Source organism: Manis javanica, chromosome 14 (genome assembly GCF_040802235.1).
Source record: "Manis javanica isolate MJ-LG chromosome 14, MJ_LKY, whole genome shotgun sequence".
NCBI lineage: Eukaryota > Metazoa > Chordata > Mammalia > Pholidota > Manidae > Manis > Manis javanica.
In genome coordinates, this window is record NC_133169.1 from 86,737,051 (window position 1) to 86,764,163 (window position 27,113).

General features: G+C 53.3%; 1 protein-coding gene across 6 annotated transcripts in view; it reads right to left on the reverse strand.

Moving 5' to 3' along the window:
* NRG2 (neuregulin 2) overlaps window positions 1-27,113 on the reverse strand; it is a 169,331-nt gene that overhangs the window by 37,068 nt on the left and 105,150 nt on the right. For 5 of the 6 annotated variants that reach the window (XR_012125133.1, XM_037016354.2, XM_017656476.3 and 2 more), the window contains exon 2: window positions 648-819. Coding sequence is in view for 5 of the 6 variants with exons in the window: in XM_037016354.2 (XP_036872249.2) it covers window positions 648-819 (172 nt within the window). In the remaining variant the exon portion in view is untranslated. Of the gene's footprint in view, window positions 1-647; window positions 820-18,836; window positions 19,017-27,113 lie in introns of those variants that run through there. The other variant, XM_073221792.1, reaches the window with a different exon arrangement.

The window sequence follows — 27,113 nt, forward strand, 5'->3', positions numbered from 1 at the left end:
AGGAGAGAAGGAGGGGCTGCCCTTGGACTCTCAGCTTCTCTGGCACCTGAAGCCCCTTGCCCCGCCAACCCAAGATGGAAGAAAGCCCATCTCCCACAGCTCAGAGACCGTAGAGCTTCCAACTGTCTTTCCTGGAGTGTTGACTCCAAGATTAAAGACAATTCCCTTGTCAAGGGGGACCCTGAGATACAGGCTCCCCTGAGAGCAGGCACAGCCATGTGCCCTCCCCTAGCTCTCTGCCTAGTGGCCGCTTGCTGTGCTCAGAGGCCAGCCCACCCTCATGCGTGACCTCCCAGATGCATTCTGGAATGAGACTCTGTCACCAGAGATTTCCAAGTGGGGGGTTTTCGCACACTGTGGCAGGTTCCTTGAGAAGTTTTAGGAATAAGAGGGGACTTCCACAGATAAAGCTGATCTAACAATCAAATTGCCTTGAGCCAACCAGAGACATTAACGAAGCATCCATAGTGCAGGACACTGGGCCAGCAGAACCAGACAGGCTCAGAGCTGCCAGGAGAAGTTGGGTGTGGCAAGGAAGCGGACCAGAACTGGTTCCATGGGTGGCCGTAGGGGGACAGTCCTGGCTTCGGCCCAGCTCAGGACGGAGGGGCAGCTGGGTGGATGAGGCAGGGGTGGATATTGCTCACCTGCCGTTGCCATACTTGATGCGGATGTCACGGCTGCGGTTCAGCTCCTTGCCATCCTTGAACCAGCGGTAGGAGGGCTGGGGATTGCCCGCTACTGCCTCACACTTCAGTGACTGCTTCTCGCCCACCTGTCCCGTCTGGCTCTTCATCTTCTTCAGCTTGGGCCGCGTGGCTGTGGGGGAACCAGGCAAGGAGGTGAGCGTGGTGGGGGTGGGGGCAGTGCCAAGCATGAGAAGTCAAGGAAAGGCCCCTCTCCTGGGTGGAGTGAGCCTGGGCTGCCACCCTTCTGGGGCTGCCTCCTAGTTTAATTCAATAAGCATTCACAGAGGGTCTGCAATGATGTCAATATGGTGACTGCCTATGGAGTGGTACGAGAGCTTTAAATGCATTAGCTTATGAAAAGGAGCTCACTGCAGTGGTTAAGCCCATTTACAGATGGGGAAAACTGAGGCTCAGAATGGTGCAAGGTGATGGATCTGGGATGCAAACTGAGGTGTCCTCGACTTCAGTGTTCCTAATCTAATTCCTGTCCCAGCTCCCCAGGCTATGTTGGGCCCAGGGGACACAGGCAAACCGAGATGAGAGTGACAGCTCCTGCCTTCAGGAATTTCAGTCTGGCAGGGATGCTGGCACAGCACAGTTCGTGAAGGCTTGGGGGTGCTGAAGCCCTGAGGGGCCACCCAGTCCAGGCTGGACAGGAGCGAACTCAGCTAAGAGCAAAGGGTGGGGCTAGAAGGAGAAGGGAGGGAGGTGGGCCAGGCGGTCAGCGCAGTGGCCTCAGAGAGTCACATGTGGTCTAGTGGGGTGGGATGACTTTTTCAAGTCACGTAGAGTGGCTTTGTGGGGGACAAAGCATGGGGCTACTCAGGTGGGTACAGGCCCAGGGCTGCAAATGCTGAGCTGAGAGGCTTCACCCATTTTTCTTAAACACCTTTCTGTTTCCACATGCCCAGGTCCCCATACTTCATTGCTCCTCTCCCCACAACAACCTTACAAAATAGAAAAATAAGTACTCTGTTGTCAGGAATGTGAGGACCAGCCCGTGCTCCCTGCTGGGGTACGTAATACTTCCCACTGGGACAGCCCTCTAGAGGACATGCGGTGCCTTCATGCACACTCTCCTTTGGTCCCTGAGCTCCTCTGTAAGGCAAGTGTTATTGCTGACATAGATGCTGAAGATGACACTCAGAGACATTAAGATATTTGACCAAGGTCACACAGCCAGGCAGCCACAGAGCTGGGACCAAAGCCCAGGAATCTGCATTTGCAGTGTGCCAGGCTTGTAGCAGGCTGGTGTCTGCTTTTCCAGTCTCAGTGTTTCTCTTTGAGGCACTGAGAACCTAGCTGAAATCCTCCCAACAGCAGAAGGGAGGGTCTTCTGGGGCCAGGGAGTTGTCTGGGGGCCTCGCTGGCCCCATTTAGGCCCTCAGTCCTTCTCTCAGCAGTTCAGAGCAACAGACCCAAGCTGGCTCTGGGTAACGGCAGATGAAAGGGCCTGTTGATAAATGGGGTCCCTGACTCTGAGCTGCTGCTTGTGAGTAGGGAGTAGATGGGAGTGGGGTGCAGGGTCCCTAAAGCCCTAAAAACTAGATTGCATAAACTCAGAAAACAGTGCTTGTGAAATGATTTAATTCATTTTAGAAAAATTTAAAATACGGATGGATAAAAGAACACAAAATCATCCACTGTCCCAGTGCTCAGAAATAACACACACACACACACACACACACACACACACACACACACACACACACACATTTTTAAACAAATGGGATCACTGGCAGTAACATGTTTCTTTCATTTAATAAAACAATGTAAGCCTTTCACCTTAACATTAAATATTAATAATAGTATTCCCCAAACTGAATTCTAAAGGACAGGAAGATCCAGAGAGATGATAATAGATATTACTTGAGAAAAGGGCTCCATTAGCAAATCAGTTTGTAAACAGTTAAAGAAGTATCTTTGTTTATTTTAGTATGATTCTCCAAGTAAGGGCTTTTGGCACTTTTTTCTTGGAACGCTTAGTAGGATTTCAAGGAAATAAAAGTTATATGGGTAAGTTCTGTAACATAACTTATATGAGTATATACTTATAGATGTATGCATATTTTAGTAGATAATATATTCACATAATTCAAAATTCAAGAAATGGAAAAGGGTAGATGGCTTAAAAACAAGTCTCCCTCTAACTTCTGACCACAGCCATACAGTCGCTGTTTCAGGAGGCAATGAATTCTACTAGTTCCTTTTATATCCTTTCAGAGATCTTTTATGCGTATACCAAAAACCCTAGTATCCACATGCAGATTTTTTCCGCTCAACCACCAATCTTCATGGCTGCATGATATTTCTATATAGGTGTATGGCAATTTATATAATCGGTTCCTCTCATGGGGGCATTCAGCATGTCTTTGTCCCTTCCACCACCCCTGCATTACAAACAGGCCCAGAGCCACAACATCCTTGCAGCGTCCTCCATTGTATATCCTGTGCATACATCCAGCATATACCACTGTAAGGGCAGTGTGGCCCTTCACTCAGACTGCCTAGGTTCAAATCTAGGCTTTGCTGCTTGTTAGTTTTGTGTCCTCAGGTCATTGACTTAATCCTTCTGTGCCTCAATTTCTTCATCTGTAAAACACAGGAGATAATATCAGCCCCTACCTCCCGGGAAGATGGCTGCGAGGATTACATGGGTGTAGAGCCTGGCAGGTAGAGAGCATTTAATAAAGGTTAGCTATGACTGTTATTATTATCCACAATTATTTCCTAAGGCAATCTTCCTAAAAGTGGAATTGCTGCGTCAAGAGGGGAAGCAAGCTTCCTCAGCCTTACCTGTTGCCAAATTGCCTCCTGGAAAGGTTGCACCAGTTGTATTGCACTCCCACCAGTAATGACAGAGCCTGTTCCCCCCTCACCCTCCCCTCCCAGCACTAGATATTATCATGTATTTAATCTTTGCTAACTCGCTGCTCTGCAAAGGTAACCTCTCTGTTGTTTTAATTTGCAGTGATTTGACTTCTGGTGAGGCTGGCTGGCCACTTTTCCTAAGCTTCATGGCCCATTGTATTTCTTCTTTTTGAATTGCCTGTTCCTGTCTGTGCTCTATTTTTCTGTTGGTTGCTCATCTTCTTAGTGATCTGCAAGAGTTCTTTATAAATATGAAGGCTATTAACCCTTTGCTATAATTTTTCCCCAGTTACCTGCTTCTTAACATTTTTTTTAATGCTGGCTTTGGTGTTTTTTGTTTCTTGACACCCAGAGGTTTTATGTGTATTAACCTAATAATGTGTTGGACTTTCTGGAACTTAATTTTCCTGAGTGTGACAGAAGCCCTGTCTCAGCATCCTTCCCCCTTACCTACACCCCCACCCTCCTTCACGTGCTTGCTCAAGGGTCCCCATCACTCCTTATCAATAGCTCTTAACTATATATGCTAATGAGAACCATAGGGGAAATTAAAACTTATGTAGGTGCCTGGGACATATCCTAGACATTCTAAAGCAGAACCTGTGGAAGGGGGTCCAGGCGTGCAGGTTGTAAATATATAATAAATATGTGACATACATATAGGAAAGTGCACATATTGTAAGCATGTAGCACAGTGACTGGTTACAAACTGAACACATCTTCATAGGTGGCTTTGCTCTAAGGCTGAGCTGACACCTAGGGATCTAAACTCTTGGTGACCTGGTGAGCTCCTGCTCATCTCCCTTTTCTTGTGAACTGGGACACGGAGAGCTCTTCTCAGGTTGTAAAGTACCCCTTTCCCTGGCTTGGAGAGTGTTGCCCTTCCTTGCAGTTCCAAGACAAGGGGACTCCTTTCTCCCCCACCATAGACCACCTCCCAATGAGCCAGAGCGGAGTTGGGGGATAACACCTGCTGGGAGGAAGTGGTGGTCACTCTGACCTTATTTCCCAACATAAGTCTTGGCACAATACTGTGCACTGAGCTCTTGGTCACTGCTTAATGGTGCTGGTGATGGGGGCAGGGGTGTGGTTACATAGAGACTGGCCCCAGAAACAGTTGGAATGACCCTAACTCAGAGGGACCAGGAACTGGGGGCTACAAGTATTCCCTGCCACCAATGGAAAACCCAGGACTCCATGTCACCGCACAAGGGAGTCCACCCCAACCCGTGAGAACCCCATGTGACCCAGTGGCCACCTCTTGATAGTCCACTTCCTTCAGAACCCCATCTAGTTCACTTGTTCCTCATTCATTCATTCATTCATTCACTCAACCTATTACATGCCAGGCACCATTCTGGGCCCTAGTCTATAGTACAAGACAGAGCATTTACTTAGTATTATGAACAAGAGAGATAAGCTTCCTGCTTGCAGGGAGCCTGAATTTTAGTAAGGAGGACAGACAATAGCAAATCATCAACAGGAACCATGAGGCAGTGATAAACAGCTTGATAAAGGCCTTGAGGTAGGAATGAACTTGGTAAGTTGAAAGGATAAAAGATGCCCATGTGACTGTAAGATTCTGGGAGGCAGGAACGGTATTAGGGTTGCCTGGAGAGGTAGGTCCATGTTATAATGCAGGGCTTTGTGAGCCAGGATGAATAGCCTGCATTTGTTTTGCCTTTTTTTTTTTAAAAACTATTTATGGGCCTACTGGAAAATTTTAAATTACATGTGTAGATCACGTTATATTCTTAAAAAATTTTTTATTTTATTAAACATCATTGACATACAATCTTATGCTGGTTTCAAATATACAATACAGTGGTCCAACCGTTACCCATATTATTAAGTTCTCACCCCTCTAGTGCAGTCAGTATGTATCAACATAGTAAGATGTTACAGAATCATTAACTGTATTCTCCATGCTATACTACAGTCCCTGTGACCAACCTATATTGTGATTGTGAACTACTGTGCCCCTTAATCCTCTTCACGTTCTCCCCACCCTGCCCCACTCTTTTCTCCTTGGTAACCACTAGTCCCTTCTTGGTGTCTATGAGTTTACTGCTGTTTTGTTCTTTCTTTTTTGCTTTGTTTTTATACTCCACAAATAAATGAAATCATGTGGTGTTTGTCTTTCTCTGCCTGGATTATTTCACTGAGCATAATACCCTCTAGCTCTATCCATGTTGTTGCAAATGGCAGAATTTCTTTTCTTTTTATGGCTGAATAATATTCCATTGTGTATATGTACCACATCTTCTTTATCCATTCATCCACTGATGGACACTTAGGTTGCTTCCATATCTTGGTTATTATAAACAGTGCTGCAATAAACATAGGGGTGCATATGTCTTTTTGAATCAGGGATCTTGTTTTCTCTGGGTAAATTCCTAGAAGTGGAATTACTGGGTCAAATGGTATTTCTATTTTTAGTTTTTTGAGGAACCTCCATATTGCTTTCCACAACAATTGTACCAATTTACATTCTCACCAAGAGTGTAGGAGGGTTCCCATTTCTCTGCATCTTCACCAGCATTTGTTATTTCTTTTGGATGCTGGCCATCCTAACTGGTGTGAGGTGAAATCTCATTGTGGTTTTAATTTGCATTTCCCTTCTGATTAGCAATGTGGAGCATCTTTTCATGTGCCTGTTGGCCATATGTATTTCTTCTTTGGAGAAGTGTTTGTTCAGGTCCTCTGCCCATAATTGGGTTGTTTTTGGGTGTTGAGGTATATGAGTTCTTTATATATTTTGGATGTTAACCCCTTATCAGATAAATTGTTCACAGATATATTCTCCCATACTACAGGTTGCCTTTTTGTTCTGCTGATGGTGTCCTTTGCTGTACAGAAGCTTTTTAGTTTGATGTAGTCTCACTTGTTCATTTTTAGTTTTGTTTCCCTTGCCCAAGGAGATGTGTCCAGGAAAAAGTTGCTCATGTTTATATTTAAGAGATTTTTGCCTGTGTTTTCTTCTAAGAGTTTTATGGTTTCATGACTTAAATTTAGGTTTTTGAGCCATTTCGAGTTTACTGTTGAGTATGGAGTTAGACAATAATCCAGTTTTATTATCTTACATGTAGCTGTCCAGTTTTCCCAACACCAGTTGTTGGAGAGGCTGTCTTTTCCCCGTTGTATATTCACACTATATTCTTATTAGACAATACTGGTCTAAAGAATGACAAAATAAAAATAACTATACATTGACTTCTGCTGTGTTCATTATAAAGAGTCTTCTTTTTGCATCTCTTAATGCTTCCTCACAAGAGTCATCAGAGATTCTAGAAACCATCTCTCCTGTTCTGGCAGCTTCTAGTCCTGGTCCTTGGTCACAGAAATCTTAGTTCATAGTGCTTTGAAACCCAACAATGGGCATTTTGAAAGGGAATAGGACCCTGAGGATTGGCTGTGTTTTTACTTCAGGCAAGTCCCTTGTCAGGAGGGGCAGCTGCTCAGGTGGTAGGGAAGAGAACACCCCAGGGTGGCACTCAGAATAATGCCCCAAGGACCTGTGCATTCTCACCAAAGTCTTGCCAGGCTTTCTGTGGCAAGGAGTGTGGGCAACCTCCCTAAGATGGGCCTGGATTTGTTTTGTAGACGTGATGGGAAGGAATCAGAAGCTCGTAATGCTTACAAGGCTTATTTTCTGCATTTTAAGCTCATTCTTTTCCTGAGCCACCTTTGCTTTTTCCACTATGGCTTCCAGCCAGTGGATCCTGTACCAGCCCCTGGGCACATCTGGACAAGGCTAAGAGGCTGTTCATACAGCCGATCTTTGTGGGCCTGGAGAGAGCACTTATGGGGCTTCAGACATGACTGGGCTAGCTCTAGCGCCTGCCTGGGCACCCTCTCTGAACCGGGTCCAGTATTGTCTGGGTCTCTCTCACAGCCCAGGGCCCAGAATGCAATACCAGTGTGAGGTATGGAGACCACCGTACCATATCCCAGAAGTGCCTCGGGGCCAGAGCTGACCTAAGCAGAGGCACAGGCTTCCTGGGATGGATGGGCTCTCTCAGAGGAAGCGCTGAAGCAGCCCAGCAGTAGGCCCTCACTGTCAGTCAGTTGACATGTGCTGACCAAGTGCTTACTATGTGCCAGGTTCTGGGCTTTGTTCCAGACAGAAATGATCTAACCACACGTCACCATACCAACCCCAATGAGTTCAGCTTGTCCCCTCAGTTATTGTTTTTTAAATGAGAAATATTTTTGTGGTCAAAAAATTATACAATTCAAATAAGGAAAAAGAAAAGCACATTTAAATTCAATCAGTTACCACAAAAGAGAAAACCACTTGCAACACTCAAATATCTCTTGCAAGACTTTTCTAAAGTGTTTTACAGCCTACTTTTTCAGTCAATATATTGTAAAAACATTTCCCTAAATCTGGAAATACAGATCAAAATCATTTTAATGACTGCATAATATTCCACTGTTCAGATGAATTTGTTTCATCTCCAATGTTCTGCTCATATTAACAATACTGCAGTAAAGTCCTCTGTAAATTTAGCTCTGTAGCCAAAGGGAGGGGTCACAGTCCTGGGGGTCTGTGTGAACTTCCCCACGCAGAGAGGGGACCTCTGCACATAGGAGGTGGTACGATGAGAGGCATCATGGAGGAGCAAGGGGAAGATCTACGTGCACAAGAAGGAGTAGCAATTTTAAGCACCCTGCTCCCATGACCGTCACCAATACCCTGTCCTCTATGGCTTCTCCTTCCCCATAGGTAGAGGGGGCAGATGGCAGGTGACAGCCTAGGGGGCCCTTGGGTGTTGGCAGCCCTGCCATCACCTCCCTTAATGTCTCCTCCTCAGACCAAGCCCTCTCTGCCTAGCTCCCAGACCCCTGGAGAGGCTATTTCATCCAGCTCCCTTCTTCCTGGACCGGTGCCCACTGAGGCACCAGGACCGGGACTCTCTGGAGTTGGGGGTTGGGGTGTAGGATCCCTCCGGCAGTTTTGTAACAAGAGGAAGGTCTCAAGGATGAGCTAGGTCTCCACAAAAAGATTTCCCATGAGGATGGGTCCTGTAAAGCCTCAGCACACATCTCCACAATTGCCATGGGTTGGGCCACGGGATAGCTGGTGGCTTCGGCCTCTTCATCACCCAGTGCTAAGCCCAGGCATCCAGCTGTCTGTCTGACGAGCAACCCCCCAGGAAGCACCTCACTGGCGCTACCAGCAGCAAGAACAGCCGCGGCTGCGCCTTTCCCACAGCCCAGCCCCACGGCCAGGAGGCACCGCTGCTGCCAGGGGGCTGACCTCATTTCTCTCAGCAGTGGGCGGTGGGTGCGGAGCCTGCAGAGATCTGAGAGCAAGACTGACGCCCGGGATGTGGCCAGGCAGCCCAGCTGGGGAGGACCTGGCCGGCCTCCCTCCTAGCAGGCAGTGGGCAGGGGCAGTGGACTCTTAAAAGGGTTAATGATCCTCACCTCATGACTAAGGCTGAGCAGTCCTCTTTGCAGGGCAGCAGTTGGAGACAATGTGGCCAGCCCGCCTGGCATCAAAGTCTCCCACTGTCCTGGTGCTGCGGGCTCCAGGCCGGTCCCCTCCCCAGCCCTCTCCTACCCACAAAGCAACTGCCACCTACTGGAGGTTAATTACAGACTCCAAGTTCAAATGAGAAAGAAAGAAAGAAAAAAAACTAAAAACACAGCTGGTACAAGTGGGCACAGAGGGCCTACTCTGTGAAAGGGCAGTCGGGTATCCTCCCCGTGGCCTGCAGGAGAGCCACCTGATACTCACACGCCAGGCCTCCCAAAGCAGGTGGGTGCCCCGCTGGGCTTCTTGGCTTTCCCTGAGCCACATCTCCCTGGCCAACCAGGCCTGGCCTGATGCCTACACTTGCCTTGCTCTCCTCTCTCACCCATCCAACAATTACCCCCTCCAACAGTCCCTGTGGTGACCAGTCCCTCTGACGCACGGTGTTGAGCAAGACAATATGGCCCCTGCCCCTGGGTCAACCTCCTGTTCAGGGCTCCACTGAGACTGGCAGGGGAACAGCCTCAAGGAGGACCACTTCCCCTGTGCCAGGGAAAGCCAGCCCAACCCAATGGGCTTTCGGTTCAGCAAGCCAGGAACTTGGCACCTCAGCTGCAAACTAGGGCAGAGGGGCCAGGGCTGGCTAGGGATGGGAGCCAAAGAAGGGAGGCCAGTCCTGTACCAGGAGGAGGGCAATCAAAGAGGAAGAGGGGAGGGGGCAGGAGGAGACCACACTTGGCCTCCCCAAGACCAACACAAGTGGTTCCTGCTTTCACCTATGTCTGGGGGAGGTGGCACAGGTTCACAGAGCAGAGGCAGCCATTGCTGGGGGAGCACAGAGTACTCAGCCCAGATCCACACTCTCCCGGGGTTCCTGCCAGCCCCGGGGCCATGGGCCACAGACACCTGGAGTTGGCACAGATGAGGCACGGAGGAAGCAGCACGGTAACAGGGGAAACAGCGGCTGCCGAGGGCGGGGCCCTTCAGTCTTTGCACCGGCCTTCCGACTTCCCAGCCATGCTCCCCTAGGTAAGAAAGTAGTTCAGCTTCTCTGGGCCTCAGTTGACTCATCCACAAACCACACTACCTGTTCTAGAGGAATGGAGTAAGAGAAAGCTCTCTAGGGAAGGCTTCTGACTAATAGCATCTCTTCCGCTGCTGGGGTGGAAGTAGGGACAAAGCAGAGATGACAGGCCTTCAACGATTTGCCCACGCTCGGTTTCATCTCCTCACTGGGGATGGCTGGGCCCTGGAGAACCCTCTGTGGAGGGCCTGCTGCTGGACGAGGCTGCCCCTTGCTTGAGGAACCCAGAAAGGAGAGCCGAGGAAGGGATCCCAGACCCCCACCTGCTTTGGAAGGGGCTACACTTCCTACCTCCTCAGCCTGGCTGGAGAAAGTTGTTTCCAAAGCTCTGGGTCACGGGGAAATGCAGCGCGGGCCGGTAAAGGGGAGGCACCTCATACACCACCCAGACTGGGGTACATGCGGAGCTGCAGGATGAGCTGAGGGCCTCTTTCTGAAGGCTCTGCCAAGCTCATTAATTAAAGAAAGGCAACACCTTTGTATTATAGTAAACAGACATATGATGGAGTACAAAGTCAAGTTCATGTGGGTTTCTAAGATAAAACAAAAATATAAGAAATCAAAGAAATGTTAGATTTTAGTGGAAAGGTCTTGGCAGGCTTGATACAAGGAAGGAGAGAGGCCCATGTGCTTACCAAATGCAGATACCCCAGAGGCTGCAGGGGGCGCCCGTTGCCAGAGGCCTGGGCTCCTTCCCTCAGGTCCACCCACTAGGGTGGGGAGCCCCGGCACAGGAGCTCAGGGGTCTGGGAGGGCTGCGATGTGTCCTGTGGTCCAGCAGAGTCAGAGAAAAGGGGCTTGAAGGAACTCACCCTAACATGACTGACTGCCTAGACCCTGGCCCAAACATCACATGAGGGAAAACTGGTTTCCCCATCTTCTCTCCCAAGACCACTCTTTCTCCTGGGTTCTCTTTTTCACAGGTACCTTGTCATCTGTGACAACTCTGTGTCTCTCCTGACTCTCTGCAAGGGGAGAGCATCCGTCTTCTTTCCTCACATCCCTCCATCACTGCCAGGCCCTGGTTCAAGCCTGACTGCTCCCACCCAAGACCCTCCCACTGGCAGTGCCACCTCTGTGTGCTTCTCTGCCATTCAGAAACCCCCCTTCACCCCCTGATGTCTATAGAAGAAAGGCTACCCACCTCTCTGGCTGGCAGCCAGGGCCCTTGTGGGAAGCTTGCTGGGTCACTGGTGCCCCCTTCCCATACACACCTCTCTGCTTTTCTCCCTGCCTCTTCTCTCCCAGAATTGTACATCCCAGGCAAACCAAACCTCTGGCTGCTTCGCAAACGTGCCTATCCTGTTCTCTGCCGGCCTCCATGCCCTCTCCCACAGAAGCCCAGCTGAGAGGGTCAGACATGCAGGCTGTGGGGTCAGCTGAGTCTCACTTCTCATTCTGCCTCTGCTCCGTGTTTGTACACCCAGACAAGTTGCTCAACCTCTCTGAGCCTGTATTTCCTTGTCTGTAAAAGAGGCACAATCTCATGCACCTGTTGTGGTGGCATCTCAGTGGGGGTAATGTATGTCAGGAGGCTGGCACAGAGAGAGAACTCACTAACTGGCAGCTCTTGGTAACCTAAATCCCTTAAGAGCTCCTCAGACGGCACCGCCTGCTCTAATGCACTGTGCCGGGAGCATTCTCTGTCTCACACAGACTCCCTGAGCATTTTTCCTGCCCCACCTGGGGATGCCTACCTTGGAGCGAACGGAGTTCTTTACTTCCTAGGCCGTGGGGACCTCGGGGATAGGATGGGTTGGAGCAGAGCATCGCTACACTCTTGGCACCTGGCACTGAGTAGGTCTCACTGTTCACTGGCTGATCAAGTGAACTGATGATGTAAGGCTGGGCTGTGGCTGCTGGGCATCTCAGAGTGGCCCAGACCAGGGCTGCGGCAAGTCCTCAGGGCTGCAGGGGCCCTGGACAGAGAATCCCAGAGTGCTTTCCCACTTGATACCCCTCCTCCCTAACTCAACCTTCTCCTTCCCCATGGGCCCAAGCCAGAGAGCAGAGCAGATGATGGCACCAGAGGCATCCCTGAAGGGCCACGCTTACTCAGGCCACCAGGCTGCTCAACCACAGAGGGGCCCCGGGCAGCAGGCAGGCAGCTCAGCTAGGGCCACCTCTTCTCATGAGCCTGGCCTCTTTCAGGAGAAGAGGGTCCGCCTAGGTCTCCTTGTACAGCAGTGAAAAGGCTTGAGAATGTCCTTCTTCGTTCATTCGTCCAAGTATCTATTGGGCACTCAGCCCATTTCAGGGGTTGAGGGTCAAGCTGACAAGTCTCAGCCCTGGTGGAGATTCCAGCGGGTGCCTGTACAGTGGGATGGCAACTGTGATGGGAAGTGTGGGGGCGCACAGAGCCTGCACCTCTCCCTCCCTCCTCACCCTTGGGCTGGGTGGGGGGTAGGTGGCTCTCTGAGGAATCAAAGCCAAGGCCAGGCCTGACGGATGACCAGGATTGGCCAAGAGGAGGGAAGCAGCGCTCCAGGCAAAAGGAACAATGGATCTGAGGACTGGGGAGGAGGGCACAGCGCCCCTAAGCACTGAGAGAAATCCCATCTGGCCGCTGGCCTGTGAGGACACAGACAGGAGGCGCGGTGGCTGCGGGAGGGGCAGGCCTTGGGGGGTTGTAGCTCTGTTGCCAACCGTTTGCCTTGCTGCTGTGTGGACGTGTCTCCCTGGACCTCAGCCTCCCCACCTGAACAGGGAAGGGGCTGGACCATGAGCTCAGACCAGCCTCAGCCGGCTGCACCAGCAATCACAGAGAAGCCTGTTCCAGGGTTGGAAAACCCATCGCGTTTTCTCCCCCTACACAACTGTGCTGGGCAGCGAATCTTCAGCACCACACTTCCTTTCCCAAACCACCTCTGTTCCCCACTGTCGCTCAGCTGGTTCCCTCAGTCTGAATGCGCAGCCCCCTCACATCCCCCCACCACAGCCACAGCTGGGACTCCAGAAAGCCTCCCCAGATTCCTCTGATGGGAAGAGTCTCTCCTTCTATCCATCTGTGTCAGCCCTTGCCAGGGTCGGCCTTGCAACTGCAGTTAGGTCTGTCCCAGTGTGTCCTGTCCCACAGGCTGTGATACCATTCCCCAATTCCCCAACAAAGGCCTCCAACCTCTAAGCAGCGTGGCACCGACCTGACGGATTAACACCTGTGGGGCTGAAAGGCCTCCTACAGGGCTCTCGTGCCTCTCCACCAGCGGTTCACACTCGGGCAGGCATCACAGTCAACCAGGGGGCGCGCTGGCTGCCATCGGCACAGTTACTGTTTCAGTAGGTCAGGGCTGGGGACCAGTAATTTGCGGTTCTAACAAGTTCCCAGTTTGTGCTTTAAATCAGGTTCCCACTGATTTAAACATTTGTCTACTGTACAAGGGGCTCTAGGGGACCAGAAAACATACCCTGGTGCTAGAGCTAGCTGGATGCTCTGGCCCCCCCAAGTTTGGTTTCTGGCTAGGCTATTTGACTGTAACACCCCCAGTCTTCCCAGGAACTCCTGCCTGTCAGCGCAGCCTTGGAGCCTTGGGGCTGCCCTCCTATTTCACTGCTCCACGGTCCTGGGCATACTTTACGGCCACAGTCACACTCCGCAAGCTCCTATGAGGGCAGAGTCCCCACCTCCTCATCCCTGTATCCCCTAAGCCCCATCTAAGAGCCCAGGCACTAAATCTCTCACCAGGTGATGTGACAGGAAGGCTCTGCTCCGACAAGTGGGCCAGCAGAGTGTCCCAGGCTCCTTGCTGGTTTATCTCGAGGGGCACGGACTGTGGAAGCACCCAGGGCCAGGTGGACTGTGCATGGTACCACAGGGCAGGGGGCACACCTGAGCTTAAGACCCCATCCTGCCACTAATTTATGTCTGGGTTGCATGCAAATCACGGACTCCCCCTGACTTGATTTTCTCATTTGAACTGGGGACCATAAAATAATACCTATACTTCATACAGCCAAGACTGGCAGGTAGTAAGTGCTCCGTAAATGACAGCTGCTTCCTCCCTCCCCATTCCCTCTCCCACCCCCTGCTTCATGCCAGCTGGGCACAGACATGTTTCTAACTCTTGGGAAGGCTCTTTCTCTTGCTGGTGAATTCTTACTCTGTTTGGGCTCAGCTTAAAGGTCACCTCCTCTGCGAAGCCCTCCCTACACACTCCCAGGAGAATAAATCATTCCTCCCATCCCCATACATTGCATGTATCTCTGGCTTTACACTTGGTTCCAGGTGTTTAAGGACCTGTCTGGGCTTCCTGAGGGCAGGGGTGGTGATGTGTCCACATAGCAGGAGCTCAGTGAACACCTGCAGAACTGAATACACAAAAGCGGCTGAAAGGACATGCAGTTTGTATAGTGACCACATGGCCAGGACTTGGAAGTCTTGATAAATGATGGTCAGGCCAGGGCCGGGCTGGAGGAGGAGGGGAAGATACTCTGCACTCACTTCTGTTAAATAATAAATGGTGTGCCACAGGCTCAGCAGTCATGGGAAAACCAATGGGGACTCATGGTACTGATGGGCTCCAGGTCTCAAGTTTGGCAATGTTTTGCCAGTGTTTAAAAGAAACACTCCCTCTCTTTCCCATACCAACTGTCCCTCAGGCCAGCCTTGTGGAGAGCAGAGGCCTAGAAGGGTGAGTGGGGCTGCCCAGTGATGGATTGCCACATAGGAGGCCCACCCCCCAGGCCAGGGCCCACTTGTGCTGGGCCAGCACCTTCCCTCCACATGCCCCTCACTCAGGCGCCGCCCTACGGTTAGGGCTGTCCTGACTGGGTCCTGCACATCTTAGCACCAAGGGCAGCGGGCAGCAACAGGGATCACTTGCGTATTCATGCTAATATCTGAGACCAAGGGCCTCTGTCTCCCCACAAAGCTGCTGCTTCTCCTCCAGCAGCTCACAGAGTCCACACAGGCCAGGGGCCCTGCGGGACTGGGGGGAGGGGATTAGCTCATACTCTTTCCAGTGGGGAGAGCCCCTCTATTTGCAGCCTGAGACCCTCAGTCTAATACTACTTCTATCTCAGAACTACCGGCCAAATGACTCCCCCACTCCAGGTGACTCACTGCCCTACTTCAGCCCTGCTGCTGGGCCTGTCTGGAAAGACTTGAGCTCTCTGTCCCCCTGTCACCCACCTCCTTCCCCCAACCTGAGTGCCTGAGACCTGGGCTGAGGACTGATGCGTCCTGGTCTGTAAACTGCTTTGAGCTCTCAGAGTGAAAGACTGCTGGGAAGTATAAAGTCATTCTCTGCTTGTTGTTATTGTTCCTAATGAACCCTCAGGTGCCCGGGAGCTGGAGGGGGGCATGAGGCATAGGCTGAGCCCTAGAATGGCACAAGGATCTCTCCAGGCCCAGCAGGGTCAGCCAGGGGCCAAGGCCAGAGGTGGAGACTGCCAAAAGCAGTCTCCAGATATGGTTGAGACACGTGCACATGGGCACACTGCCATCTCTGACCTACCCTGGACAGCCTAAGACAGGAGTGTCCTGTAAGTCTGGGCCCTATCTTTACCAGAGGCAGGAGATGGAAAGAAAGACCTTGCAAGGATTTATTTGCACTCACTCAAATGAGATGTGTCCAGAGCTCTCAGATAGTGATACGAGTCCATCTTCATACTCCAGGACACCCCAGTGAGGACCAAAGCCTGCGCCCTGCCTCCTGTGAGCAGACACAGCTTCCCAGCTCACAGGGAAGCTCCAACAGAGGGCCCCTTTCCCTCAAGCCCTGACTGGTCTTTCGGGGGCATACAGAAAAGGCCAGTGACTTAGAATCGAATTCCAAAGTCACTCTTCCCACAACATAGCCCCTTCATGGGTTATCAGCTTCCTCAGGGCCGGCTTCACCAGCCCCCACCCCAATCTCCCAGCTCTCCCTGCCTGGGGACTCTCAGAGCCACAGGGCTTAAAGGCTGAGGAGAGGCCTAAAGGCCTTGCCATGTAGAAGGTGAGAGTTGAGAGCAGAGAGATTTCTAGAGGCCCAGAGAGAGGGAGGGCAGTGCCGAGGCCACACAGGCTGAGCAGGGGTAGACTTCAAGCTCAGGAAAGGGTTTCTTGCCCACCCCAACACTGATTCCAAGGCTGGCAATCCTATGCCAGCCCCCCACCAAAACCTTCTGGGATGAGGGAATCAGCCCCAAAGAGGGACACCAGGCATCAGCCGCACAAGCTGTCAGTGAGTCATGGAGCAGAGCTCACGCCTGCAGTTCAGCTCACCTGACACTCCTGTGCTGAGGCAGAGGGAAAGCCCACCTCTCCGTGTTGGCCTGGGCATGTGTGGGGGTAGGGGTTGCCGATGTGTAGTCTTGGATGTGGGGGGCCAATTAATGAATGCCCCCTTCTTCCTGTGTCCCACTTTCCAGATCCCTCCTACCCCCAATCTGAGCTAAAGATTTTAGTGGATAACTTGCTCACACTCTCCATGTCTGTACCTCCCAATCTTTCAACCAGATGTGTCCCCCTGCCACCCCCATCCTGGCCACGACCCTCTCTGGCTGCCTAGTACCCATGTTCTCTTCAGCTGGGGCGCTCTGAGCATGCAATAGAAGGGCCCTGCAGCCTCACGAGGGGCCTCAGAGGGGAGCTGTGAGTGAGGCCTGCAACTCTGCAAGCCACTGTTAGCTTTAGCACCCATCCTACTGGCTTTGAAATCACACCTCCGCTTAGTCACATATCTGGGATTTAAGACTGTTGCTTCTCATTGATGTGGTACTTTCTCTTAATATCTTGATTTTGAGCATGACCCACCCCCATACCCTCTCCATTCAAGAGTGTACCAGGTGTCCAAAATTCCTCTCCTAATAGGTCTTTTAGGTATCTGCTCTCAACTCCCTGAAAGAAGGCATTCTGAAGAGCTGGCTGCCCACTAGGAAGCAGAGAAGAAAAGACAGCAGGAAAGATTATAGTTAAACATCAAGAAAGACTTTCTCATGGGGTAGAATATGCTGGAAGAGACCACTGAAAGGCCTGTGCAATCTCCCACCACAGCCTACACGATGCATACCCTACGCTGGGCCGTGGGCAGGCTCACCTCCCGGCAAGACTGACTGACACTCAACCGCCGGAGCCTTCCAAGAGGCGTAGTACCAGCTCAGCTCCCGCATCCTTGACATTGGGAGGGTGCTCTTACCTAGCCAGTCTTCCAAGGTGCCCACATAGGATGTGGGGGTGGGGAAGAAGAAGGATGGCTCACTGAGCCAAAGCCATGACTTTTTGACCCAGAAAATAGGCATCCTGACTTCCTTCAGGTCTCAGCTTGGAACTCACCTCCCACAACATGTGCCCAGCTCAAGCCGATCCACATACTACTCAGGGCACACCATCACTGTGTCCTTAGGGAGAACTCCTAGATACTCCTGCCCAGTATCAACGGGCAAAGAGGCTTTCTTTATGAAGAAGAGAACACAGCCCTGGCCTTGAAATTCCCTTAGCTCCTTCTCTCTATTGGGCTGCAGGTAATGTTTGCCTCCTAGGCTCTTCCCAATAAAGAGACCTCAGAGGTTCCCTCAACACCCCTCAATCATTACACAGACATTCAGAAAAAGAAAGGGGTTTGGCTAAATTCTCAACCACAGCTGAAGCCTCCCAACTCCCAGTCGTCCAGGACTCTTCTAAAGTAATTTTTATGTTGCAGCTCTGGCAGGAACTCCAGTGGGAGACAGCAGGCGAAATGGGCATCATTTTCCAGAGAATGCTGATCTGAAGCCTTAAGACCTATCTCTGGTTTTTGTGACTTTAACCTTAGTTGCTCCCTCTGTAAAATGGGCCCAGGACCACCTGCCTGCAGGGTTGTTATGAGGATTAAATGGGGATGAAGCATTTGAACATGCCCAGCTTGCTATTACAAAATGGGCATATTAACAAAATGCTTGCCTGAAGAAGAAAAAAGAAGTGGGAATCCAGGGTTCCCCATCTTTGCCCCAGTAATGCAAGCCTAGTTCTCCCAGGTGGACCTGTGCACCCTAGGCCCATCCCTAAGAAGCCCAAGACCAGTGCGCTGGGCCTGGGGGGTGGGGTGGGTACCCTCCTTTACCCTGCAGCTGCCCAGGGAGGGTACCAAACTGGGTCTCAGTACAGAGCACTGTCTCACTTCCCTCCCCCAGACAGAACCCGAGGGCCCAAGGGAGTCACTCCTGCAGACAGAGGGGGGCAGCTGTCTGATGCTAGGCCCAGTTCTGAGGGAAGTACCTGTCACTGAAACAGGGGCCCCCGCGCGGAGCCTCGGAGTCTCCCACGGAGATGGCAGGCGCCGCTGCCTTGCTCCAATGGCTGAGCAGAACTCGTGGAGGTGTGGCACATGGGTGGGAGCAGCGCAGAGCGCATGGCGAGGGAGGGAAGGCAGTGACAGCTCCCCGAGCGCTCCGCGGCCGGGCCAGGCCCGGGTGCGCCTGTGCGCTCGCCGCCCGCAGACCTGGCTCCGTGCACCCGGCCGCCCGCGCCCGCCTCCTCCCTGCGCTCGGGTCCCTGCAGGCAGCGCTTCTCTCGCCCCCCGTCGGGGCGCAGCGGCCAGGGACAGGCGCGCGGCCACGGGCTGGCTGGGTGCGGGCTCCCTCGCCCACCGGCCGGGCGCCCCGCTCGCCCGCAGGCACGCGCGCCTCGCTGCCCATCACCAGGCGGCTGCGCGCACAGCCCCGGACTCAGCCGCGCGGCGCCGGGGGCGGCTGGCCGGCGGCAGGTTTCTCCCGGCGCCGCGGGGCTTGCGGGCGCGCCGAGGTGCCCTACCTTTCTCCCCGGGCTCGGGTTCCCGCTCCCGCTTCCTCCCCTCTCGGTTCTTCCTGCCGCGGCCGCGGCCCCTCCTCCGGGACTCCGACATGCCGCTGGGGTCCCCGGTGGTGGGCCGGCCGCGAGGCGCGGGAGGCAGGGCCGGCCTGAGCTCGCCGCCGCCGCGCTGCGCCCCCGCCGCCGGCCGCCCCAGTGCCCGAGCGCGGCGCCTCTTATAGGCGGTCACACCCTCCGGGGGAGGGGAGCGGCGAGCCTTAACTCTTCCCCTCCCGCGCCCGCCGCCCTCGCGCCCCCTCCCCACCCGCGCAGGCTGCGGGGGGCCGAGGGCGGCCGGGTCTGCGCCCCGCACCCCCTGCTGGGCCCCCCGAAGGAGTCAGGACCGGCGCCCGGGCAGGGCGCCCCTGACCTGGCTGGAGAGAGGTTGGAGCTGGGCTGGGGGCTGAGCCCTGCCTGGGGAGAGGGAAGTAGAGATCCCCCAGCGAGGGCCAGGCGACGGGCACGGCGGGGAGGTAGCTAGAGCAGGGCCCAGGAAGGGACCCAAATGGAGTCCACCGGCCAGCCTGGCAGGGTAGGAAGCCTGTTGCTTCTTCAGTCTGTCTCCACCTCCTCGTGGCCCCCCTCCAGAGCCTTACAGGCAGTTTGCCTGTGCGTCCTCATCCCTGAAGGTCCGGCCTCAACCCCCTGGGATGCCACCATCTGGGGAATACCTTTTATGCAGCCACCATTTGTGCCTGGCTGCAGGCCGGCCGCAGACTGAAGGAAACCTGGGTGCCCCAGGTGGCTGGTAGCCCCCCTCCCACACATACTCTGACTGCCCAGGCTGCCAGCACCAGCTGGGTCCTCTCCTCAAGGCCTGTTGAGGTGAATTCAGACACTGATAGGCAGCCACCCCCACCTTCCCCCAAACACGCCTCCCACCAGCCCCTGGGCCAGGGCTGCCAGAAAGGCTAGCAACCCGCCTCCTGCCTGGGTGTGGCGCTGAAAGGGTTACCCAGCAAAGGCTCCCTCTCTCCTGGCTCCCAGAAAGCCTGAGCCTGCGGTTTGCCTGCCTTTCTCTGCCTGAGGTGTCCCCTTACAGCCATCCCAACTGGAATCCAAGTCAAAGATCATCTCAGCCAGTCCTCTCCTCCTCGGGAGAGGGTCCACAGGCACCTCCCAGCAATGTCATCCTTAGGAGAGCCTGGAGCAGTTAGCACTCTGGGTCAAGGCCAGGGACTCTGGGGTTCTGGGGCTGCCTGGCTAGACCTCGAGGCCAAACTGGAGGTGAGGGGTAGACGCAGAAAGAAAGATGGAGGCAGTGCCCATGCAGAAGGCTGGTCTCTGCTGCTCTTGGGGTCATGAGCCTGTCCCATGAGGAGCCGCCTCTGGGGAGACCAAATCTAAGAGATATCCCTCCTCCCACATCCCAGCTAAGGCTTAATGAGCATTCACCTTGACTCACGGAGTATTGTTTTCTGTAAGGTGGGCAGTGAGGGGTCCTGAGAGCCAGAGCTGAACACAGGTCCCAGCCCCTTGCTTATTTAGATTCCAAAATGGCACTCACATCCACCCCTCTCCAGCCGTCCCGCCACTGCCCCAGTTCGACTCTGGTCTTGCTTGAAGTCTTGCCCTCTCATTTCTGACCTCCTCAAGACCATCAGAGGGGGCTTTCTAAAATGCAAACCAGGTCGTTTCGTCACTATTACGTATGGGTTAAACCTAAGCTGCCCTTCAGTACTTCAAGCCCTATTCCACCAGATCATAGCTTCTAGCCCCTAATCTTATACCTCAGACACACTCACGTATAAGCAACACACGCTATAGTGTCTCTTCTCCATATCTTTGCACATAAAATCCTCTCTCCCCAGAATGGCCCCCCTCGGCTTCTTGGCCTAGCCAACCTCTCTGTTCATGCATTTAGCACATATGTTGTAAGTCTTACTGTGTTTCAGGCACCAGTCTATGTGCTGGAATTGGCAATGAGCAAGACAGACATGGGCCTGCTCACATCAAAGTTACGGTCTTGGTGGGGACAAACAACTAATTACAAAACAATGTATTAATTAAAGTTTGAGTTAAATATTAGGGAGACATATTCAAAAAATATTTATATATATTGACATGCAGGTTGATAGAGGAGACAGACTATAGTGAGGGAAGGCTTTTTCTAGGAAACATTTAAACAGGGATTTGAAGAATGAGTAGGAGTTGGCTGGAGGAAGGGGAGCTGGGAAGAGCATTCCTGACAGAAGCAACAGCTGTGGGGCAGGAAGGAGCTTTGCAAAAACAAGATGGTCAGTGTGTCAAGGTGTGTGTGTGTGTGTGTGTGTGTGTGTGTGTGTGTGTGTGTGTGTGTGTGTGTGTGTGTGTGTGTGTGTAAGGTATGGGTGTTTGTTTGGACATGAGGTGTGTGTGTGGGGTGAGGGGTATTACACATGTTGCAAAAAGAACCTGGAGAGGAGGCCAGCAGTGGTCAGAGCAAGCAGGACATTATAGGCCCAGAAAAGACACTGGGGTTTAGCCTAAGAGTGATGGTTTGCTACACATCACTTTGTATTGCTTTTAGTTTCCGCCTCTCTTTCCCTACTAGAGCCAGGTCCTTTTAGGGCTGGGAGCCCAGCACCTGGCATGTGGTAAGTGATCAGTACCTCCCTGTGGGACAGGTGAGTGACCCCCTCTTGCTAGTGAAGAATGGCCAAGGGCAGCGGCAAGACAAAAGGGCTGCAAGTGGGAGCCTGCGGGCCGGCCGCAGACAGCTCCTCCAGGCGGGGCTCTGCCAGAAGCCCACGGTGGATCAGGGCTTGGGGTCAATGCACGGCGTGCATCTGAAATGCCACAGTGAGTCACAGGGGGCACAAGTGCGCTCCAAGCCTGGGGTGTCTAGACGCAGTGCTGGAGTAGTGGGGCTCGAAGAGGTCTCTAAGGATGGGGAGGATTTCGACAGGCGGCAGGGGCCCCAGTGGGTGAGATATGGCAAAGGGGAGGCATTCCCTGGTGCCTGCTCAGGAGATGACGCATAGACCAGGTTTATGTTGGACAACTGGGAGTTATTAACAATTAATACAGAAACGTTTCCTGGGCACCTAGTGTATGCCAGAGCTCACAGTGCCAGGCACATCGTATATGTTCTCCCTTGTAATCCTCATACCACTCCTGGAGGAAGGTCCAGTCTTGGGCCTTTTGCAGAAGAGGGAACAAAGAAGAGGTGTGATGAGATTACTCACTCAAAGCCAGTAACCGGGAGGGAGGGCCCACACTGTAGCCCCCTTTCACCACGGCCCATGCCCATCATTGTCCCACTTCATTGCTCATGAGGGGGCCAGAGGCACACTCTCACTGCCAGACTGAGGTTTTTGGACTTTTAGTGGATAATGGGAATTCACTGATGATTTCTGAGGAAGGGAATGACATGTGCATTAGAAAAATGAATCTGATTTAAGTGTGCAAGATAGACGGAAAGGGGAGGAGGGTGCAGGCAAGGGAACCAGTTAAGCAGGTCAACCCTTAAATATTTCTTTAGGGCCTACTATGTACCAGGCCCTGAACACTGTGAGGGTCAGGTAAGGAGGGCCTGAGCTGGGGGTAAAGGTAGTGCAAACACCAGTAGTAAAGGTAGCTAACATTATATTCTTAATATACAGCTCTTTACAACAACGCCATGAGGTAAGTCTACTATTATCCCCTTTTTTTCAGGTGCAGAAACTGAGGCACAGAGCAGCGAAATTATTTTTATTTGCTCAAGTCCAACACTTAGTAAGTGGCAGAAGAGGGTTAGGAACCGAGGCAGTGGGAACCAGGGCCCGTACTCCTAAGCAGATGTTGCTTGGAAAGGGTGGAAAAGAGGGAGTGTAGAGAAAGGGCTTCTTCAAGGCCAACCATTGGCCTTTGGACATTCACAGTCCCACACCTCTGGGGCCAATGCTCTGTGCCTGGGTCCTGGGCAGTTGGAGAGCACCACACGGCACCTTGAGGTGTGCCAGGAGGGCTCCCACTGCCCTAGCCTCCCAGCTGCTGCAGCAGAGGCTTCCAGGGGGGTGGGGGAAGGACAGCACTCCTGGAGCACCCCGAGCCTGGACCGGGGCTCCTGAGAGCCTGAAAATGACCCTAGGAGCCAGGCTTGTTGCCATGGGAGCCCCTTCCTCTTCCCACAGGTTGTGCCGTGCCCTGTACGACCTCATGTGGGATGGGGGCGAACCTGGATGGGCCCAGTGGCCACATCACCCAGAGGAGAAGCCTCGCCCCTACCCTGGGACACTAATCATAACATAAAAGGTTAATTCAATTCCTTTAAAGAGCAAAAACACAATGTTTAACTGGCTTACAACCTTATTTTTTCCTTTTTAACATTTTCCTTTCCACTTTGAGGCTGTGCCATGGGCAAACTTTGAAGTTTAGGAAAGTTTAGACTTGTGTGAGTCATGTGCAAAAATGCCTTTGAGAGAAAAGGGGCAAAAAACCCCACTCTACCCTTCTCCCCAGTCGAGACTTTGGGGCTCCAAGAGGATCACCTATCAAGTTTTACTGAAAAGGGGTGTCAGGGACTGAGCTGGGGTTTGCCCCCTCCCCCTGGACTCGGTGCTGGGTGCAAACCCTCCAGGCCAGGGAGAGCCTATGGAGCAGTCCCTTGGGACCACCCCAGCCCAGAGCCAGCCCAGAGCCATGGAATGTTCACCAAGGAGTCAAAAGCCCTTGGAGAAGAGGAGGCTACCTTCTCCCTCAGCCACCCCCATTTGGGTGCCACCCTCCCTCCCTCCCCACCCAGTGAGGCTGCCAGAGGAGGAAACAGATCACTAGGCCACTCCTTGTAGAACCAGAGAAATTTCCACTCACCCCAGAAGATTGTGCAAGGCCTGGGGAGCCCATGACCCCAGTGATGCTGGGATGCAGCAGGATCCTGGGGGAGCCGGGGATGCCCGTGGAGCGCACGGGGCCAATCCCAGATCACAGGCCCAGAGAGCGCCTCCCATGGAAGCTGCGCCTCCCATCAGCATCCTTGTAAATCATGAGGGATTTCTCCTTTCTCACACAAGTTCACGCAGGCCTCCACATCCTTTGGACAGCCTGCAGAGCACCAGAGAGCCAAAAAGAAGGTGGCTGTGTGGTCTGGAAAGAACATGCTCGGTTCAGTGCCAGGACATGTGGGCTTGGGCCCTTCTACTAAGCTAATCTGAGCAGATCACTTCCTATACCAGGAACCAGGCTAGAAATCGAGGAGAAGTGCCCCCAGGCCCCTCTGCCCCCGAGCCCAGGAAGGCCACAAGGATCTGGGAGATGGAAGGAACAAGAGGCCCCATCCAGATCACTGCAGGGAAGCATGCAGGCCGAGTGAGAAGGCTTTTGGAGCCCAGGCCGACCTGTCAGTGCTGGCTGCTCCCCTCAGTGCTGTGGCTACCTGCTCCGCACACGCACGCACACTCACGCCTCAGTGTGTGGCCCTCACTGAGCCCTGACACAGCCGGGAGACTGGAATCAGTCAACACACCCAAGCTCCAAGCCGGGCCTCCTTACACTGTGATGTTCTGAGCAAGATTTGTTTTTCCTTCAAAATAATGGGCCCGAGGACCTTTCTCACAGGGATTTCCCTAAGTGGGTAAGGAAATTTGCATCTGATCTTCCAGAAATGAGGACGTTTGCAAAGGGCCCTGACTTTGGCAACTGGCTGTGCTCTGAGGCCATGCCAGCAGTGCAAAGGTGCCCCGCCTCCCTGCCACGCCTTTGTGACCCCATCTCCTTTCCCGTTGCTGCTCCCATGGGGCACAGGTCAGCTGTCTCAGAGCCTGGGCATCCCCAGCTGTGGGGGCTGCCGTGGGCAGGCCCCCGTCTCCATTCCCGCTGTTTGGGAGGCTCTGCCTACCTCAGCCCACCCAATCCCAAACCCACAAGAGAATGCTTGCTCCCTGCTCGGGAGGGTCGGCTCTTTCCTTCCTTTCTGACCCTCTTGGGAGAGAGAAGAGGTGGAAGGGGAAGGGCAGGCCCATCCAGGAGGAGGCCCAGGCGCAAGCTGGGAGGGACCAGCAGAGAGCCAGAAGCACTGGCCAAAGAGAGGGTGGGGAGCCTCCCCTGGCTCCAGGGCCCGGGAGAAGAAAGCCGAGGCTGCAATGGGAGAGCAAAGGAGGGGAGAGGTGAGGCGACAGGCAGGCCTGGGCAGGGTTGGAAGCAGGATGGGAGAGGAAGTTAGAAACTGGAGCAGCCCCAATGATGAGCGAGGCGCAGTGGGAGAGCCAGTGAGATGACAAAGGAGAGAAATAGAAGGGAGGCAGGCCAGGCACAGCTCCAGTGTCCCTAGGGACCTGCTGGGTATCCTGGGGTGAGTCCCTTTCCCTCTCTGGCCTGCCTCCCCATCTGGAAAATAGGAGCTTTTTTCTTTCATCTGAGGAACCTAAGGGTTCCAAGTTTGCCAGCAAGAGGCGAGAGGGCTGGGAGGAGACCAGTGCATAGCCCCCAGGCCCACAGATGGGAGAAGATGCTATTGGCCCTTCTCCCTGCCCCGCGATCTCCCTCAGCCCTGTCCTTCTGTGGGCTCTTGGCCTGGCAGAAGCCTGAGTTGTCTGGAAGCCCCTGTTAGATTGCAGAGCAGTCATCGGGGGCAGGCAGAAAGGCTGAGGCAGGAGTACCAGGCCCTGCTGCAGGTGAGCCAGCAGTCCTGGCTTCTGGCTGCCAGCTGCTTCCCGGGCATAGCCTTGGGGTAAACTGCTGCCTCTTCCGGAGATGCCTGGGACCATCAGCACTTCCCATGTGACCCAGAGCTACCATTCTCACTGGGGTGAGAGGTAGGAGCCCATCTACCTTTCCGGGATGGGTGAGGGTTGTGATTCAGTCCTTCTGCCTACTGCCCTCTTCAAGCTAACTGCATAATTACAAAGCAATAATAATAACTGGCACTTGCACACCAAGTCCTGTGTAAGTACATAATTTATTTATAGAACGACATAATGACTTGTTTGCTGGCCTGGGGGTTGTGGTGACCATGTGCAAGGGCTTCGCTCCTGTCTGCACCACCCGGGGGACATAGAGATTGCATGCATCAGAATCCATGTTTCCCAGAAGCAGTTGTCCCCCTCACCCGCCCCTGAGTCCTGTCCTAGTGTAACAGGGGTAATGAGGGGCCAGCCCTCTTACGTAGAATTTGCTTGCATCTCTCCATCCACTCTGGGAGGTTAATCAGTGCCCATTCCTATCCCCTAGAGGACAGAGGAGGTTCCTCTAGAAGGCTGCAGTCCCTTTCAGGGCAGGGGGAGACAATTCAAGCTGGGCTGGCAAATTTGGAGAGACTCCTGGTCACCACCCAAGGAAACAAGAGGCCTTGCCCAATATAGGCATTTAGCAGCCTGGAGGCAAAAAATTCTCTTCTCTCTCTCAGCCCTGCCCAGCCTAGCCCTACCCAACCCAGCCCTGCCATCCCAGGTTTGGCTGCTGCTGGGACCACAGCCCAGCTTCCCTGGCCTGGTCTGGGTACTGGTTCCCATGCCAGACTGAGCCCTCCTGGGAATTCCCAATGGACAATGGCACAGATGCCTCCAGAGCTGCAGTGGCTGGCCTCACGGACTCTGACGACCCAACTCTGGCCCTGTCTTCTTTCTTATTATTACCCCAAATCACCCCTTTCCTTCTCCTTGGGGCCCCTGTTCACAGGTTATGAAAGTTTCAGCACTAACCACAAGGCAAGGACCTCCGGAATGTCTAGGCTGTTGGCTCGTGGAGCACCCTCAAGCTAGGAATCCCCTCACTCACCCGGGAGCAGGATCTACAAATTCTAAGCAGATACAATATCAAGATAGGGAGGGCCAGGAAATCTTGGGCCTTAAATCTTACTTACATGGGAACCTAAGGAAGCCAAACTGCTTTCCAAGGCTGTTCTAGCAATAAACCTTCAAAGAGCTCTGAGTCTCCATATCTGCTCCCAACTCCGGGAGCTCGTCCCTTGCCATGAGCTGCTGCCCTTACAGCTGATCCTCTGGCAACCCCCCTCCTGCCTTTGGAAGGTCACCACTGTTTTCGGGAAACCTCTACTCTCTAAGCCCAGTCCGTGGATTCACATGGGGATGCCCATGGGCACCAGGATGCACCTACACAGCCTCAGGAGATCTGGACGTTGCAGAATTCCTTGCAGTTTTCCTAGATCTACAGGCCACAGCATGGATTCAACCTCCACCCACCTCATGACGATGACGAGGAGGAGGAGGAACATGACAATGATGGTGACCTCCACGGCGCTCTTGGACCCATATTCACTCTTAACTCCGTTTCTTGCACCCTGCCCCAGTCACACCCAGGCTTCTGGTGAATCTGCCTCCCTCT